Consider the following 14,919-nt stretch of genomic DNA (forward strand, 5'->3'; position numbering starts at 1 on the left):
AAGCTTAATGGAGTAGATGCTGTTTTCTACCAATACAGTGTAATGGACAATCCTGAAACTCTGTTCTTGCTTATCTGTTTTACTTTTGGTTACATCGTAGGTACAATTCTTCAGCCTGTGTTACTTGCATCATATGTTTTATTCTGAAATCGCTTTGGTTACATAGTAGGTTACCATCATATCTGAGGATGATAAGGTGGTTGATGGTAAGGGTATTGCCCGAAAGGTCATTGATAAACTGTTGCAATCATTCAGTTCTGAACTTGATGGGAAGGATTTTGCATATGATACAGAGAAATGTTTATTTATGATGGATTAAATTAGGCTTAATAAGATTCGTCTCGCGAATTAGCACAAGGTTCTGCAATTAGTTTTATAATTAGCTCATATTTAGTCCTCCTAATTAGCATCCGAACATCCGATGTGACACTGTTAAAGTTTAGCACCTCATATCCAAACAGCCCCTCAGACTTGCCTCGTGTTTGATCTTATACGTCATCGGCGAGATCGCGATGTAGCTGTTGAACGCCTGCGATGCCGTGTCCACGCCTTTCGCCACTCGTTTGAATAGACAAGCTCCCAATCATTAGACAATCATTGTTTCACTCGTTCAAAAAAAAAAAATTCACTGTTTCACTAGATGGTTGCCGACACACGAGCCACACGCCCACACCCCAGACCCCACACTGACGAGCAGCAGAGATTTACGACATCACCGTTCCTTGGGCATCCAACTGTGTCGCATCGGTGAAAGGAGCAGAATATGTCGTTTCGGTCCAAAAAAACACGATGCCAAGGCTACTCGCTTGAGCCCCATCGACATGGCTGCCGGCGCGGGTGGAGCAGATCCCCGAGGAAGGCCCCTCCACCGCCGCTCCCCTCATCCCATCCCTTTGTAGCAGCCAAGCTGGCCCCGGCGTGGTGGTCGACGGCACTGATGTGGATTTGAAAAGATTGTTCTCAATTTGATAACAGATCACTGATGTTGCCAGTTTGATAATCACGAAATTCAGTATGGCAATTTAGGAGCTTCCTCTTGTCTTGCAGTGGAGCACGCTTGGCAGCAGTGGCCACCGGCAGCCGGCGATCGGCGGCCGGCAGCAATGGCGATGGGGCGAGCGGTCTACAAATGGGCCAAACCGCCCAACCGAGTAGCTTTCACCGATGCTGCCGTTGGATGCCCAAGGAGCGGTGATGCGGCGGCAGTGCACACATGAGCACCGGCACCGGCGACCAAGAACTAAAATTTGGTTTCGAGCTTTGCACGTGGCTAGCGAGGCGAATATAAAATGTGGCAGGTGCTGTTCGCTAGTGGATCCGATGGGGTTTTCAGCGTCCGGCCCCAAAATCTGCGAAAATGGATGGCTGCTGAAACGTCCAGTATTCCAAGCGCGTGGTTGGTTTGGTGTCCCATTCCATCTCTGCATTTGCCGCCCGTCACGGCCCGACGGAAGAGTAGGGCGAGAGAGACATGGGCAAGCTCTCGCCGCCGCGTGCCATCTCGCTCCTCCTCCTCGTATTCACGTCGACGGGGGCCGGGGGCCGTGACGACGGCCACCGCGACCGCTCCCCACGTCCGGGTCCGGCGCCGCTACGACTCCATCTTCAGCCTGGGCGACTCGTACGCGGACACCGGCAACGGCCCCGTCGTCTTGGACCGGCACGCCATCGACAACCCCGTGATGCGGCCGCCCTACGGCTCCAATTTCTTCGGCCGCCCCACCGGCCGATACTGCGACGGCCGCCTCGCCATCGACTTCATCGGTGCGCGGCCGGCGTGCTCTGCTGCTCCCATCTCTTGCCCAATACAACGTGCTGCCGTCGATCCGATCCACTAGCTGACCGATCACTCTGGCTCTGTGCTCAATTCCTCGCAGCTGAGAGCCTGGGCCTGCCGTTGGTCCCGCCATTCCTGGCGCGCAACGGGAGCTTCCGAGCCGGCGCCAACTTCGCCGTCGCGGGCGCCACCGCCCTCGACTCGAGCTTCTTCCGCGACGGCGAGCTCCACGCCTCCGGCACCGCCGCCCACTCCGCTTTCAACACCAGCTTGAACGTGCAGCTGCAGTGGTTCGAGTCGCTGAAGCCATCACTCTGTGCCACGGGACAAGGTCAGTCAACTCATATATGCCTAGCTAGCTGCTGAATTCTTGTTGCTAATGATGCATCATCCGGGCGCGCGGCATACCGTTAGAGTGCAGAGAATTCTTTGGTAGGTCGCTCTTCTTCGTCGGCAAATTCGGGTTCAATGACTACACCATCTTGTTGTTGTACAAGGGGAAGAGCGTTCCACAGGTCAGGTCGTTCGTCCAAGATGTCGTCAGGACCATATCCATGGCCATTGAGGTAGGTAATCATGGACCTAGCAACCTGCAAGGGATCGGAGCAGCCAACATTACTTTGGATTAGTAATAGATGAAACTAAATAAAGTTACTGAATTTCTAATGACGAGTCGGTGACAGAGGCTGATCAAGCATGGGGCGACCAATTTGGATTAGTAATAGATGCACGCCGCCGGTGCTCGCCGTATTTGACGCCAACTCCGACCAGGCACGCTACAACCCCCAGACAGGGTGTCTGGATGAGGTCAACGAGCTAACCATCCATCACAACTCGTTGTTGCTGGAGTCGATAGAGAAGATCCAGGCCAAGTACCCGGAGGTGGAGATCATCTACGCCGACTTCTTCAGCCCCGTCATGGAGATGGTGGAGTCGCCTGGAAAGTTTGGTCAGTACCCGCGTGCGGAACCTGCATTGCAATTCATGGTCTGATTGTTGTGACAGAAAAGTGATGGAGCTTGGTGATTGCAGGGTTTGAAAGAGACGTTCTCACAGTTTGCTGTGGAGGGCCTGGGAGGTACCACTTCAGACAGGCGATCTTGTGCGGCGAACCAGGCGCGACCAAATGTGAGGATCCATCTGCTCGTTTGTTCTGGGATGGTGCTCACTTGACGGAGGCGGCTAACCGGTACGTCGCCGATGAGTGGTTCAGCAGCATAAACCAGCCTGCAAGGGCTAGACTGCTAGCAGTTAGTAATTAAGGTGCTGCAAGAAAGACTGTAATGTTACTACTGTAGCCAAAAGTACATATACAAGTGAAGTACGAGGTTGATCGCCGATAGAGGTACTGTTGTTACAGAAGATGATATGTTCAGATGAATAATGTGAAGCAATACGATCTGGTTGCCTAAGCTCGACAGCCTAGTGAATGCACATGCATGCTCTGTTCAGGGTCACAAAGCAGTTAAATAACCTGGTTCACTCTTTTGAGGCGCTTCCGGAAAGCAGTCTGGCTCGCCACCGAGCGCGCTCTGGCATGGAGTCATTTCGTCGAACATCTTGGCTTCGTCCACCCAATCAGCCTGTACCGATTCCCCATCCCGTCAGGCGTTGAGGCGACGGAATTGGTAGCACCAGCGGGCGGGAGGTGGCTATGCTTCCTGCGGGGTGCGGAGACGGTGAGGGGATTGGCCGATTGGGAGGAAATTTGGATGAGAGATGGGTTGGGCCGTCTGTTTCATATGTACGAGCTCGGAGTATATTTGGGCCGAAGGCCTTGCTTCAAACAAAAGGTTTCTTTTCTGATTCTTTTCTTCTTCTTCTTCTTTTCGAACGTACTAAATCCTTTTTCCCCAATGGTTTCTTTTCTGATTCAAAAATGAACTAAAGGGATTCATACAAAATTCTCGTGAAATAGACACTATTCCAAATGAAACTCTATTGGTTTGAAATGCATACCCCCGTGGCAAGCACAAGAACTCGAAGATGATTTTTATTTTTTTTATGGAAATGATTCTTTATTTTTGAAAAAGAAAGGCTTCTCCATCACAAACATTTGCCTCAAGCCCTCAACTTTCCATGCGATTGTCACAAATCTAAATCTGGTTTACTCACAGCAAGAAGCCAAGGAGCATCACTGCGTCCATGAACTAACCGCCTTACACGTAGTCATCTTTCATGGGTCTCTATCACGGAGGTTGAAAGCTAGTGTCATATGCTACTCCTCACATTCATGCCCTAACTTTATGCTTTCGGTTGCTGCTTTCACCGCTCGTTAGCACGAGGACTCCACGGTTGCAGTTGCGGCCGTCGTCCTGTTGGTACCCCCGCCATCACTTCCCGGCGACTTTATCCTGTTCAGCCAGCCGGCGGCGATGTACCGGTAGGCCGCCTCCGTCAGGTGGACGCCGTCCCAGAACAAGCGAGCAGACGGGTCCCTGCACTTGACCGCGCCTCGATCGCCGCAGAAAACCTGCTTGTTGTAGTTGAACCTCCCCGGCCCTCCACAGCAGAGCGTAAGAACATCTCCTTCAAACCCTGCAACCACCAAATAACTTGCATGATTCCCATCACCATTTCGATTTCTCCAACCGCACAAGGGCAAGAGTCACGTCAAGTCGTCAATACAAGTTCCAGTGCATTCAGCAAGAAACGAGCAGTACTGACCGAATTTAGCAGGAGACGTGACCATGTCGATGACGGGCCCGAAGAAGTCGGCGTAGATGATGGTGACGCCGGCCGGCCGGTGCTTGTCCCGGAGCTCGCGCAGGGCCTCCTGGAGCAGCGCGTTGTGGCGGGCGGCGATGCCGTTGATCGCTTTGAGGCAGCCTGTCCGGGCGTCGTAGGCCGCCGGGTCTGGGTCGGCGAACGTGACGAGCACCGGCGGCGCGCATCCCACCGGGATCACGCCGGGAACCACCAGCGTCGTCGCCCCGTGATGGATTATCAGCCTCTGTTACGCGCCCAGCAGTCAGCAGAGCAGGTCACCGCCGTTAATTAGTTAGCGTTGTTTGGTTTGATCCGACTCTTATCAATGCTGATCATACTTCTCGTTGGCGTTCTTGCAGTTAGCGATGTGCGTACCTCGACGGCCATGGAGATGGTCCCCACGACGTCCGGGACGAACGATCTGACCTCGTCGACGCTCTTCGCGGCCAAGGAGAGGAGGTAGTCGTTGGCCCCGAACGGGCCGACGAAGAAGAGCGATCTGCCGAACAACTCCTTGCAACCTGTGCACGCATTAATTCGACGAATTCGTCAGAAATTCTGCCGGCAGTTCCTTCCTACGCATTAAAGAGATCGAGTCGATATGATCAGTGAAGAACGTCGTACCTTTGGGTGTGGCGCAGAGCGAGGGCTTGAGCGACTCGAACCACTGCAGCTGCACGCCTAGGCTGGTGTTGAGCGGGAACACGCTGCCGCCGGGTGGATCCCAGCGGTGGAAGAAGGTGGTGTCGATGGCGGGGGCGCCGCCGACGGCGAAGTTGGCGCCGCGGCGGAAGCTGGTGGCGGATCCATTGCGCGCCAGGAAAGGCGGGACGAGCGGCAGGCCCAGGCTCTCGGCTGCGGGCAAGCAGAACGATCAGCTGTTTGATGTACAAGTACAGCAACACATTGGGCGAGATCGAGGTAGCAGGGCACGGCGCGCACCGAGGAAGTCGATGGCAAGGCGGCCGTCGCAGTTGCGTCCAGTGGGGCGGCCGAAGAAGGTGGAGCCGTAGGGCGGCCGCATGACGGGGTTGGCGATGGCATGCCAGCCGAAGACGACGGGGCCGTTGCCCGTGTCCGCGTACGAGTCGCCCAGGCTGAAGATGGCGTCGTAGCGGCGCCGGACGTGGGGAGCGGTAGCGGTGGCCGCCGTCACGGCCCCCGTCGACGTGAACAGGACGGCGACGAGGACGAGGAGCGAGACGGCACGCGGCGGCGGCGGCGAGAGCGTGCCCATGTCGCTCTCGCTCTGCTCTTCCGGCTGGCCGCGACGGGCGGGGCGCCGGGGTGGGCGCGCGACGCGCAATGCAGAGATGGAAATGGACAATGGATGTGTTAGGCACTCCTGTTTCAGCCATCCGTTTCGGAAGATTTTTTTGCCCTGCCCGTTTTGGCAACGACCTCCCTGACGGAGAGAGCAATCATCAGTGGACGTCCCTATCAGGCTGCCCTGTCCGTCTTGTCACGGTGCAGCATCCACATCTCCCTCTCTGGGTGGGAGCACTGGCAGGCTGGCAGCCTGGAGAGGTTCACGCGAGGATGCACCGATCGAGTCAGTGTTGCCAACAAGTGAAAGCATTGCCATGAATGACCGATCGATGCCATTGCCTGGACGCCATTACAGGGGATCTGTCTGGACGCGATCAACCCGTGTTGAGCCGTTTCATCGAGCACCTTGCTTTCGTTCAGCCGGCCGGACATGGCATTCAGGCATTGGCATTGGGTGGTTGGTTACATTGCCTGGGCGCTATCGCATTCGACGGGTCCCCGGATGAGACATGGGTTGGGCCGTGTGCTTCGTATGCGGCCTAGAACCCTAAGAGGCCTGGGCCTAGTGGGCCGTGTTTGAAACATTCCCAGCACAAAATTCCAAATTTTTGTGATGCTCCCCCATTCCACTACATCTACTGCACTGCCCAGCAAGACAGCTACTAGTCCGAAGATCTTAAAATAAGTTCTCGGATTCTGTACGGTCAGGCACTGAGTTAGGGCCTGTTTGGGACTGCTCCGCTCCAAAAAAAAAATAGCTTCGCTCCAGCTTCATCTTGCCAAACACCTCCAGCTCCAACTATACCAACTTCAAAAAAAATGTGGATCTGGGGGGCAACTCCAAGATTTTCCTGGAGCTCCTCAAAGGGTGCTCTCAAAAAACAACTTTTATAACTCCTCTTGGAGTTGGGTAGAAATTACCCACCAATGCCACCCTTTACACGGTACCGTTCCGAAAGAAAAAAATGACCGACGCTTTTTTTCCGCGAGATCGGCCGACTCCTCTGTTCCGCGACTCGGCGGACGGCGCCCATACAGCTTCCTTCCGCCCGCCCGCCGCCGCCCGTACAGCTTCCGCCCGCCCATCGTCGGCGATTCCGCCGCCGCCCTCACGCCTGACTCGGCGCCACCGCCTAGTACTCCTCCTCCGTCGCCGGCATCTGGCCTCCAGCGCCCGTTCCACCTGTCGCCGCCCATGGCCGACGGTGCGGAACCCGTGGCCGTCGAGGAGTTGGAGGCGACCGGCGCCCTGGCCGGCGGCCTGGTTGGGGCCGGGCGTGGCCTCACAGGGGGCGGCCGTGGCTTGTCCGATGTCGACTCCCCGGATTGCCTCGCTCGTGAAGAAGACACTGACTTGGCCGGAGGTTTAGCCGGCGCCGGCGGCGGCCCTGTGCTGGGGGCGGGCGGCCGTGGGTTGGGCGCGGCTGGCCCTGTGCTGGGGGCGCGCGGCCGTGGCCTGGGCGCCGCCGGCCTGGAAAAAACCGGCCGTGGCCTGGGCGCCGCCGGCCTGGAAAAAATCGGCCGTGGCCTGGGCGCCGCCGGCCGTGGCTTGGCTTGGTCGGTGGCGCCCGTGCCCATGCCGGCAATAGGACGATGATGGCCGATGATGAGGCTGACTTCGATGAGTTCGTGCCTGTCGGCCAGGCCGGGTTCGGTCGTGGCTTGGGCGCGGCCGGCCGTAGTTTGGCGGTGGGCGGCCGTGGCTTGGTCGGTGGCGCCCGTGCCCATATCGCAGCAAGCAGCGCCTGGCCGACGATGAGGCTGACTTGGAAGAGGTTGTTCTTGGTGCCGAAGATGCAAGTGTCGGCCATGGCCGTGGGAAGAAGCGGCCAGGAAGAGGTCGGGGCCAAGGACAGAGCAAGAAGCCCTCTAGGGCAGCGAAGAAGAATGACGAAGAGGAGGTATGTGAATTGTCCTTGGTGTACGTTTCATATACGTTGATACATTTGCTTGGTATTGAATGGATGGAACAACAGTAACAAAAATATTATGTTAGTAGTAGTAGGAAACTGATGCAAGCATCCTGCTCAAGTGGTAGTTCAGCTGCAGGTGGTTCATTTGGTGTCGTTTGTCATGTTAGTAAAGTATAGAATGTGGATGCTGCAAGATACATATATGCTTAATTAGTACACAACCTGTGAGCTAAATAGTCTTTATTAGAAAAGACGTTCTGACCTTGAGTTTGGAATTAACCACAAGACATTGTTATGGGAATGTTCTGACGTTGAACATGGTCAGGGAGATATGATGGACTGGACCGATGCATACACATCGATTGTTTGTAACTTATTTGCAGAACAAGTTAAGAAAGGCAATAGACCAAATACACATTTGAACTTTGTAGGCTATACAGAAGTGTCAAATAGGTTTTATCAGATGACAGGAATTTATCTTAGCAAGATGCAATTGAAAAACAAGTGGGATAAGTTGAAGACAAAATTATCAGCATGGAATAGATTAATGAAGAGGCAAACAGGAACAGGTTGGGATAGAACAAAGGGTGTGATTGACATGGACGATGAGTGGTGGAGGAAGGCAAGGAAGGTGAGGATGTAATTTTTTAAATTTTTTAATGAATCATTCATACTCGTTACTCACTCATAACTAACACTATTTTCTTATCTTATTTTTCACTACAGGATATCCCAGGATGCGGCGGGTTCAGGACAAAACCTCTGCAAAATATGGATGATTTGACCGTTATGTTTGGTGACATCATTAATGATGAAACAGATCATTGGAACCCTATGACTTCCAACCCTATCATACCCCAAAATGATGAGACTCCTATTGAAGTAGACCTTGATGTTGGTGAGAACCTTGATGGTGGTGGGGATGATATTCATGTGTACCCAACAGAAGAAGATAATGGAGGTGTTGCTGTGAATGACATTGAGGAGGTATCTCCATCCATTGGCAATGCAAAAAGAAGATCGAGGGTTGTCATAGACAAAGGAAAGAAAGCAAAAACAGGAACCGCACTTGTGATTCAAGAAAAATTGAATGAGATAGCTGAACAAGCCAAGGCTTTCACATCAAGAAAGGTTGGCGAAGTTACTGTTGAACAAGTAATGGATCTTGTTTTGGATTGTGGAGCGGGGTATGGTACCGATGAGCATTTTATTGCTACTGAGTTGTTTGTGAAGAAAGATCAAAGGGACATGTTCATGACACTTCCAACTAAGGACATTAGATTCGGTTGGCTTACGAGGAAGTTCAACGCCAAATACGGGAACTGAAGATCACCATTTGTTTTTTTCAATTATGTGGACACCATTTTTATGTTTATTTATTAATGTCACTTGAACTTTGTCATCATTGAACCTTTTGTATTAATGTCACTTGAACAATGGTGTATTCATGTTATTTTGTTTCATGTCAAATTGCAGGTGTCCGAGAGTGAGAGTGATAGTAGTGAGGAGAGTGCGCAGTTTTGGAGTTTAGTTCTTGGTGGTGCTCAAGTAGCTCAAATTTATGTCGATCTTTATCTAGATAAAAAGCCACCAAGAATATCAAACCTTAGTAGCATGGGATGGTTGATGGAGACAATAAGGAATGCAGGAGAATGCCATAGACAACTTCGTATGAATGAGAAAATACTTATGGATCTTCATGATTTATTGGTGGGAAGGTATGGGCTAAAACCTTCGATGCATATGAACACGCTTGAGATGTTGGCCATCTTATTATACACTTTGGGTGGAAATGAGTCAAATAGGAGAGCTCAAAATAGATTCAACCACTCTGGTGAAACTATAAGTAGGAAATTTGATGAGGTCTTATTATGTTTGATTGCTGTGGCAAAGGATTTCATTAGACCAAAGAATCAAAACTTCCCTACTGTCCATAAAAGGATAAGAGATGACAGACGTGCATATCCACACTTTAAAGATTGCATAGGTGCTCTTGATGGTACTCATATTCGTGTCGCTCTGTCACCTGAGGAGATGGTAAGATATATTGGGAAAACCGGAACGACAACACAAAATGTTCTAGTTGTTTGTGATTTCGACATGCGTTTCACTTATGTATCCACGGGTCAACCCGGAGCTATGCATGACACAAGTGTGCTGTACAATGCAATTAGAGTGGACGAAGAATTCTTCCCACATCCTCCACAAGGTAACATCGCCTTTATATGATTTATGTTTTACTTGTCCTAGTGCTGAACAAATAATAACTTATATTATCTTCTCATTTTGCAGGCAAATACTATGTTGTTGATGCGGGTTATCCTAATCGCCCTAGGTATCTAGCTCCGTACAAGGGTGAAAGGTATCATTTACCCGAATGGCATAGGGGTATGGAACCAAAGACTCCCGCGGAAAGGTTCAATCGTGTTCACTCATCTATTCGCAATGTTATTGAGAGATCGTTTGGATTATTAAAAATGAAGTGGCAAATTCTCGACAAGATGCCACCGTACCCTATGTACAAGCAAAAGATGATTGTTGTGGCTACTATGGTCCTTCACAATTATATCCGTGAACATGGAGGTGAAGACATTGACTTTGATCGGTTTGATCGTGATCCTAATTACATACCTACTATCCCGGAAAGGTATAACAAATATGCAGTTTCTCCCTTGGCATCGGACGGGTCTACTTCGAATGCCAATGCTCCAACTATGGATGTATTTCGTGATGAGTTGGCCACCGCTCTTTCTCTTGCTTGGAACTAGTTAATATTGGTGTGGTTAATTTTGTAATTTCATTTGATGTCACATGAAACAAATTTTAATTTTTATTGGAACAAGTAATGGATCTGTTATCTAGTACGAAAATTTTCCATGTGAAAAAAGAAACATGAGCAGTGCATGAACGGCACAGTAACCTCATGGGTACTGTAGCGCGGTACTGTAGCATGGTACTGTAGCGCAGAACTGTAGCATAGAGCAAAACCTTTGGGCAAAAACGACTATTCCCACTTGTTCCTATAATTTTTGGAGCTGAATTTGGATCCGGTAGCCAAACAGGTACCTAGCTCCCTATTTTTCTGGAGTTGGTGGAGTGGATCTGACAAAAGGTGGAGTTGGTGGAGTGGAGCTATTTTTTTTGGAGCGGAGTAGTCCCAAACAGGCCCTTACCCAGAGTGTCTTACCACGTGTTTAAGATGCAGAACATGCTATACCACTCAACAGTCCAAGAAACTAAGAACATGCCACTGTCAACAGTAAATTGCACAACGAGAATATAAGGCATCGAGGAGTTGAGAGTTGTTGGTGCTTTTTCTGATCAACACACCGAATTGTGTTAGATCGCACGGTGGAACTTCACCTCGCAAGGCTCCTGTCTCTGGTTGGTCAGACCGGTCAGGGAAGCCGGTCAGATTGGTTTGCACAGGGGCAACATAAAAATCTAAAATCACCGTCCCGGAAGGGACCCTGTCAGGGATAGATGCGCCTAGGGTTGCTCTGAAATCAGCAGGCCACTCAGAACCTCCTTAGCCGCTATGGAGACAAAAGAGGAAAGCAAAAGGGTGGAAAAAATTAGGGTTTGGAGATAAAAATAAAGTAAATATTTTGATTGATTGGGTGTTAGCGTTAATCGGGAGGTTTTCTTCCACACGGAAATCCTTTTACAAATCTTAATCTATAAGGATTTCTCAGATCTACTCGGAGTCTCGGACTAGGATTGAACCGGTTAGACCACCTAGCTAAACCGGTCAGACTGGTTAGTCTTACCAGACTGGCTACAAGACACAGGACGGTCAGACCGCCTGGAGGAACCGATCTAACCGGTTAGTCTCAGCCTGATCGTTTTGCTGCCAATTTCGAGCTCAACAAGAGTAATACACGTCCCACCTCTGTTTTACCAACTGATGACAGAGTTTACGTAAATGCATTCAGAGAACCTTAAACAAGCGTAGAGTGAACACAATTTCTATACGCCAAATGTGTCCCACGGAGTTCAGAAATACAAAGAAGAAAATGTTCACATTGGACTAATACGAAATGTTCAAATCTTCAGAGATGGAATCCTCCATGCCAACATAATTTTGCAGTGACCTGGGAACCGGAGGGACCTCGACATCCATGACACCCTCTAGCATGCGAACAACTTGCCCCATCATTGGCCTGTGGTTTTCAGCATCCTGAATGCACCAGCAGGCAACTCTACAGGTTCTGTTCAGCTGCTCCACTTCAGCGTTGCCCTGCAGACTACTGTCCAACAGGCACATAACATCACCTTCATTCACCTTAACTGCAGCATATATTGGAAAGTAAGTAAACTTTCCTTCCTTAATCTTCTCCGAATTTCTTCGCCCTGCAATGATTTCTAGAAGCACCATTCCGTAGCTGTAAACATCAGCCTTATGTGTGATTGGTAGCCCTGAGATCCACTCCGGTGCAAGGTATCCGATGGTCCCTCGCATTGTTGTCAGTGCCCTGCTGAAATCTCGACAAAGAAGCTTTGCCATGCCAAAATCTGCAATCTTGGGACAGAGTTCTGCGTCAAGAAGTATATTATCTGGCTTCATATCACAGTGTACAATAGAGTCCCTGCATCCCTCGTGCAGATAAGCCAGGCCTCCTGCAATTCCAAGAGCAATCGAGTACCGCAGCTCCCAGCTTAACTTAGAGGATCTCTTGGAAAACAGGTGGTTACTCAAAGAACCATTTGCCATATATTCATACACCAGGAACCTTCTACTATCTTCAGTGCAAAACCCAAGCAGACGGACAATATTGATGTGCTGAATCATACCTATGGTCTGCACCTCTGCTCGAAATTGCTTGTCTTCCTGTCTGAGGCCTTTTAGCTTCTTCACAGCCACAGCAGTGCAGCCTGGCAACATCCCTTTAAAAACGCAGCCAAAGCCTCCCTCTCCAAGTTTTTCAGAGAAATTTTTGGTACAGTTCTTGATCTGTACAAACGAGAATACCACAAGGCTTCCATTGTCAACCACCGTTCTAGCCCTGAAAAGCTTTCTTCTGCATCTCCACAAGAGAATCAGACCAATAACAACAAGGGCAAGCACAACAATCATCGATCCAAAAACTAGTTGCCATTTGGTCCTAAGTGCTATACGTATGTACATATGGTTGCCATTCGGACCAGAGTCAAGCACTAATGTATTCCGCAGGTCCGAAAACCACAGCAAGCAACTTGTATTGTAAGCAAAGGCAGTACAAGTACAGTTCCTTAAGCAAGAGGATTCACACTCACTCGTGTCTGAAACGTTCAGCATGAAAGCATGCTGAGGATATCTATGAATGCCATATATTGGATAAAATGTCTCTTCTGGATGTGTAACAATGTTTTTTTCACAATTCCGAGGTTCCTTTCTTGAACAACCTGCAATATTCCATTCTTGGGTATCTGGTGGATCAAAACCAACAGGGCATATACAAGAGCCCGACCTTGTGCAGAGACCATAAGGTCCACAATATGAGTCATAGTCGCATAATGTATCTGGAGCGGACCATAATACAGTATCGCATTCCCCTTGTTCTTCCCCTTGTTTAGAAAATGTCACAAATCCAGAGTTATTTAATTGTATGTAAGTACGTGCATCATTGAATGTTAGCGCATACTGTCCATCTTCACGAATATCCATCCATCTAGGAAAAGTACCAGTAAACATAAGACCATAATAAGTATGCAGGATAATAAAACCTCGCCTCCTAGTTGCATCCAGTGACAGAGTATATTCGCCCATATAATAATTAGAATAACTGGAAAGGGTGATGTTCATGCCGGTGATTTTATTTAATCCCAGGAGTCCTCCAGAGAGCAGTACATTCGTCGGGCTATCAAAACTCTGCCAAATCACCATGGAATTGTTTGCTTGGTCTCTTATTACAAGATTTCCGTTGTCAAGAAGCACTGCAGCAGCGTTCACAGAAGTATTCCGTATGTAGGATGAGTACCAATAGTCGCCATAGTATGTGGTTAGATTTAGCACGCCATTCTCTGTGAGCGAGAGGGTAGTACGTTCACAAGCATACTGCCCAGGTTGCCAAACAGGAAAGTATTCACGATTACAAGATGATGGTTTAGCAAACCAGATACCCAAACCGCAATATGACTTATAATCATCTTTATAAACGGTTGTGAAGCAGTCAAAACCCAACTTGAAGGCGCCGTTTTTTGAGACGAGGCTCTGGTTTGCATCTAGGAATTGTCCTGGAAGGAGGGTGTCTGATGCGTATGCGAATTTGCAGCAGGAATATACAAGGTTGATCAAGGGTGGAAATAGTAAAACGAAGGATGATGAGAACAAGGACCTCCAGTTGTTTGCCTTCACCATTTCAGGGTATCTCTACTTCATGCCACTTTGGTAGTGCTCTCAACCCGCTCCAACAGCTCTAGCTCCTGCTCCTCGTCGATCCGCGCCTCAAACATACAGCGCCCTCCTCGACTCGGACCGCGCACTTCGCCGCCGTGGACCGCAGACACCCGCAGCAAAGCGCTGGTGTCTGAGCACGGCAAAGTGGGACGATGCGGCCTAGATATATGGAAACCAGGAAGAGATTTGCTCAACAGTCAAGACTCAAGAGTACCCGTCGCCAGCGTCTACTTTTCTCAGGTCCAACCTGGTAGGCACCAGTGCATATGGATCCTATCGTGACACGACAGCAATTTCCATTCTTTGGGGGGACGAATTGGGGTCCACGTTTATTACCATTGCTACAGAAGAATCTAACTAAAATTTGATTTGCACTCAATGTGTTGTTGCCCATCCATCTGTTCTTCGTCTACTCTGCTGTAAAGTGAAACAAGCCTCCGAGGCTCTGACACCACACGCAACTGACGTGAAGAAACCGGCATTACCCGAGAAGTAGAAGCAGCAAGGAAGCGAGGAACCAACCGACGAGTGGAAGTGGAAGCAACGGCGAACGCGGGCACCTGCCTCTTTTCCGTTTGTTTGCACGAGGGCCGAACGTTCTCACTCTCAAACCGGCCCACTGCGGCCCAGTCGCGGCCGAGGAGAACTGATGAGGAGCGATGCGATGTGTGCTCGTCAGACATCGCTGCCCGCAAAATCTCAATCGCATTCGAGGTTCTTGGATGAGAGATTGGTCACTCTTCGAGCATCACCGGTGTTGGTGGTGACTTCATCAATCCTGAAGATACGCCGGTTCAGTCCCTCGAAAAATGTTTATTGAGTAGAGTTGCGTGCATGTATCTATAGCTTTGAGTTTGTGTACGTCAAGGTTT

At 50.0% G+C, this 14,919-nt stretch overlaps 2 protein-coding genes and 1 pseudogene across 2 annotated transcripts; 1 reads left to right on the forward strand and 2 right to left on the reverse strand.

Moving 5' to 3' along the window:
* The first annotated feature begins 761 nt into the window (after nt 1-761).
* LOC101762313 lies at nt 762-3,189 on the forward strand (annotated as a pseudogene).
* A 634-nt stretch (nt 3,190-3,823) lies between these two features.
* On the reverse strand, nt 3,824-6,233 carry LOC101761892 (GDSL esterase/lipase At5g45910). The gene is made up of 5 exons (XM_004967420.4): nt 5,429-6,233; nt 5,111-5,341; nt 4,862-5,007; nt 4,445-4,730; nt 3,824-4,315 (listed from the first exon to the last, which is right to left on the reverse strand). Exons 1-5 carry the CDS (start codon nt 5,721-5,723, stop codon nt 4,053-4,055), a joined length of 1,221 nt encoding a protein of 406 aa, XP_004967477.1. The 5' UTR covers nt 5,724-6,233; the 3' UTR covers nt 3,824-4,052.
* Nucleotides 6,234-11,529: 5,296 nt separating this feature from the next.
* Nucleotides 11,530-14,470, reverse strand: LOC101761495 (G-type lectin S-receptor-like serine/threonine-protein kinase At2g19130). The gene has a single exon (XM_004967419.4). It carries the CDS (start codon nt 14,006-14,008, stop codon nt 11,699-11,701), a length of 2,310 nt encoding a protein of 769 aa, XP_004967476.2. The 5' UTR covers nt 14,009-14,470; the 3' UTR covers nt 11,530-11,698.
* Nucleotides 14,471-14,919: the final 449 nt, after the last annotated feature.

Source organism: Setaria italica, chromosome V (genome assembly GCF_000263155.2).
Source record: "Setaria italica strain Yugu1 chromosome V, Setaria_italica_v2.0, whole genome shotgun sequence".
NCBI classification, from domain to species: Eukaryota; Viridiplantae; Streptophyta; class Magnoliopsida; order Poales; family Poaceae; genus Setaria; species Setaria italica.

Bases quoted from the DNA above. Each gene is read 5' to 3' on its own strand.
- LOC101761892 (XM_004967420.4), bottom strand. From the start codon at position 5,723: ATGGGCACGCTCTCGCCGCCGCCGCCGCGTGCCGTCTCGCTCCTCGTC. The intron at 5,008-5,110 runs GTACGACGTTCT...ATGCGTGCACAG, and splicing joins GCTCTGCGCCACACCCAAAG to GTTGCAAGGAGTTGTTCGGC. The intron at 4,316-4,444 runs GTCAGTACTGCT...TGGTGGTTGCAG, and splicing joins CACGTCTCCTGCTAAATTCG to GGTTTGAAGGAGATGTTCTT.
- LOC101761495 (XM_004967419.4), bottom strand. From the start codon at position 14,008: ATGGTGAAGGCAAACAACTGGAGGTCCTTGTTCTCATCATCCTTCGTT.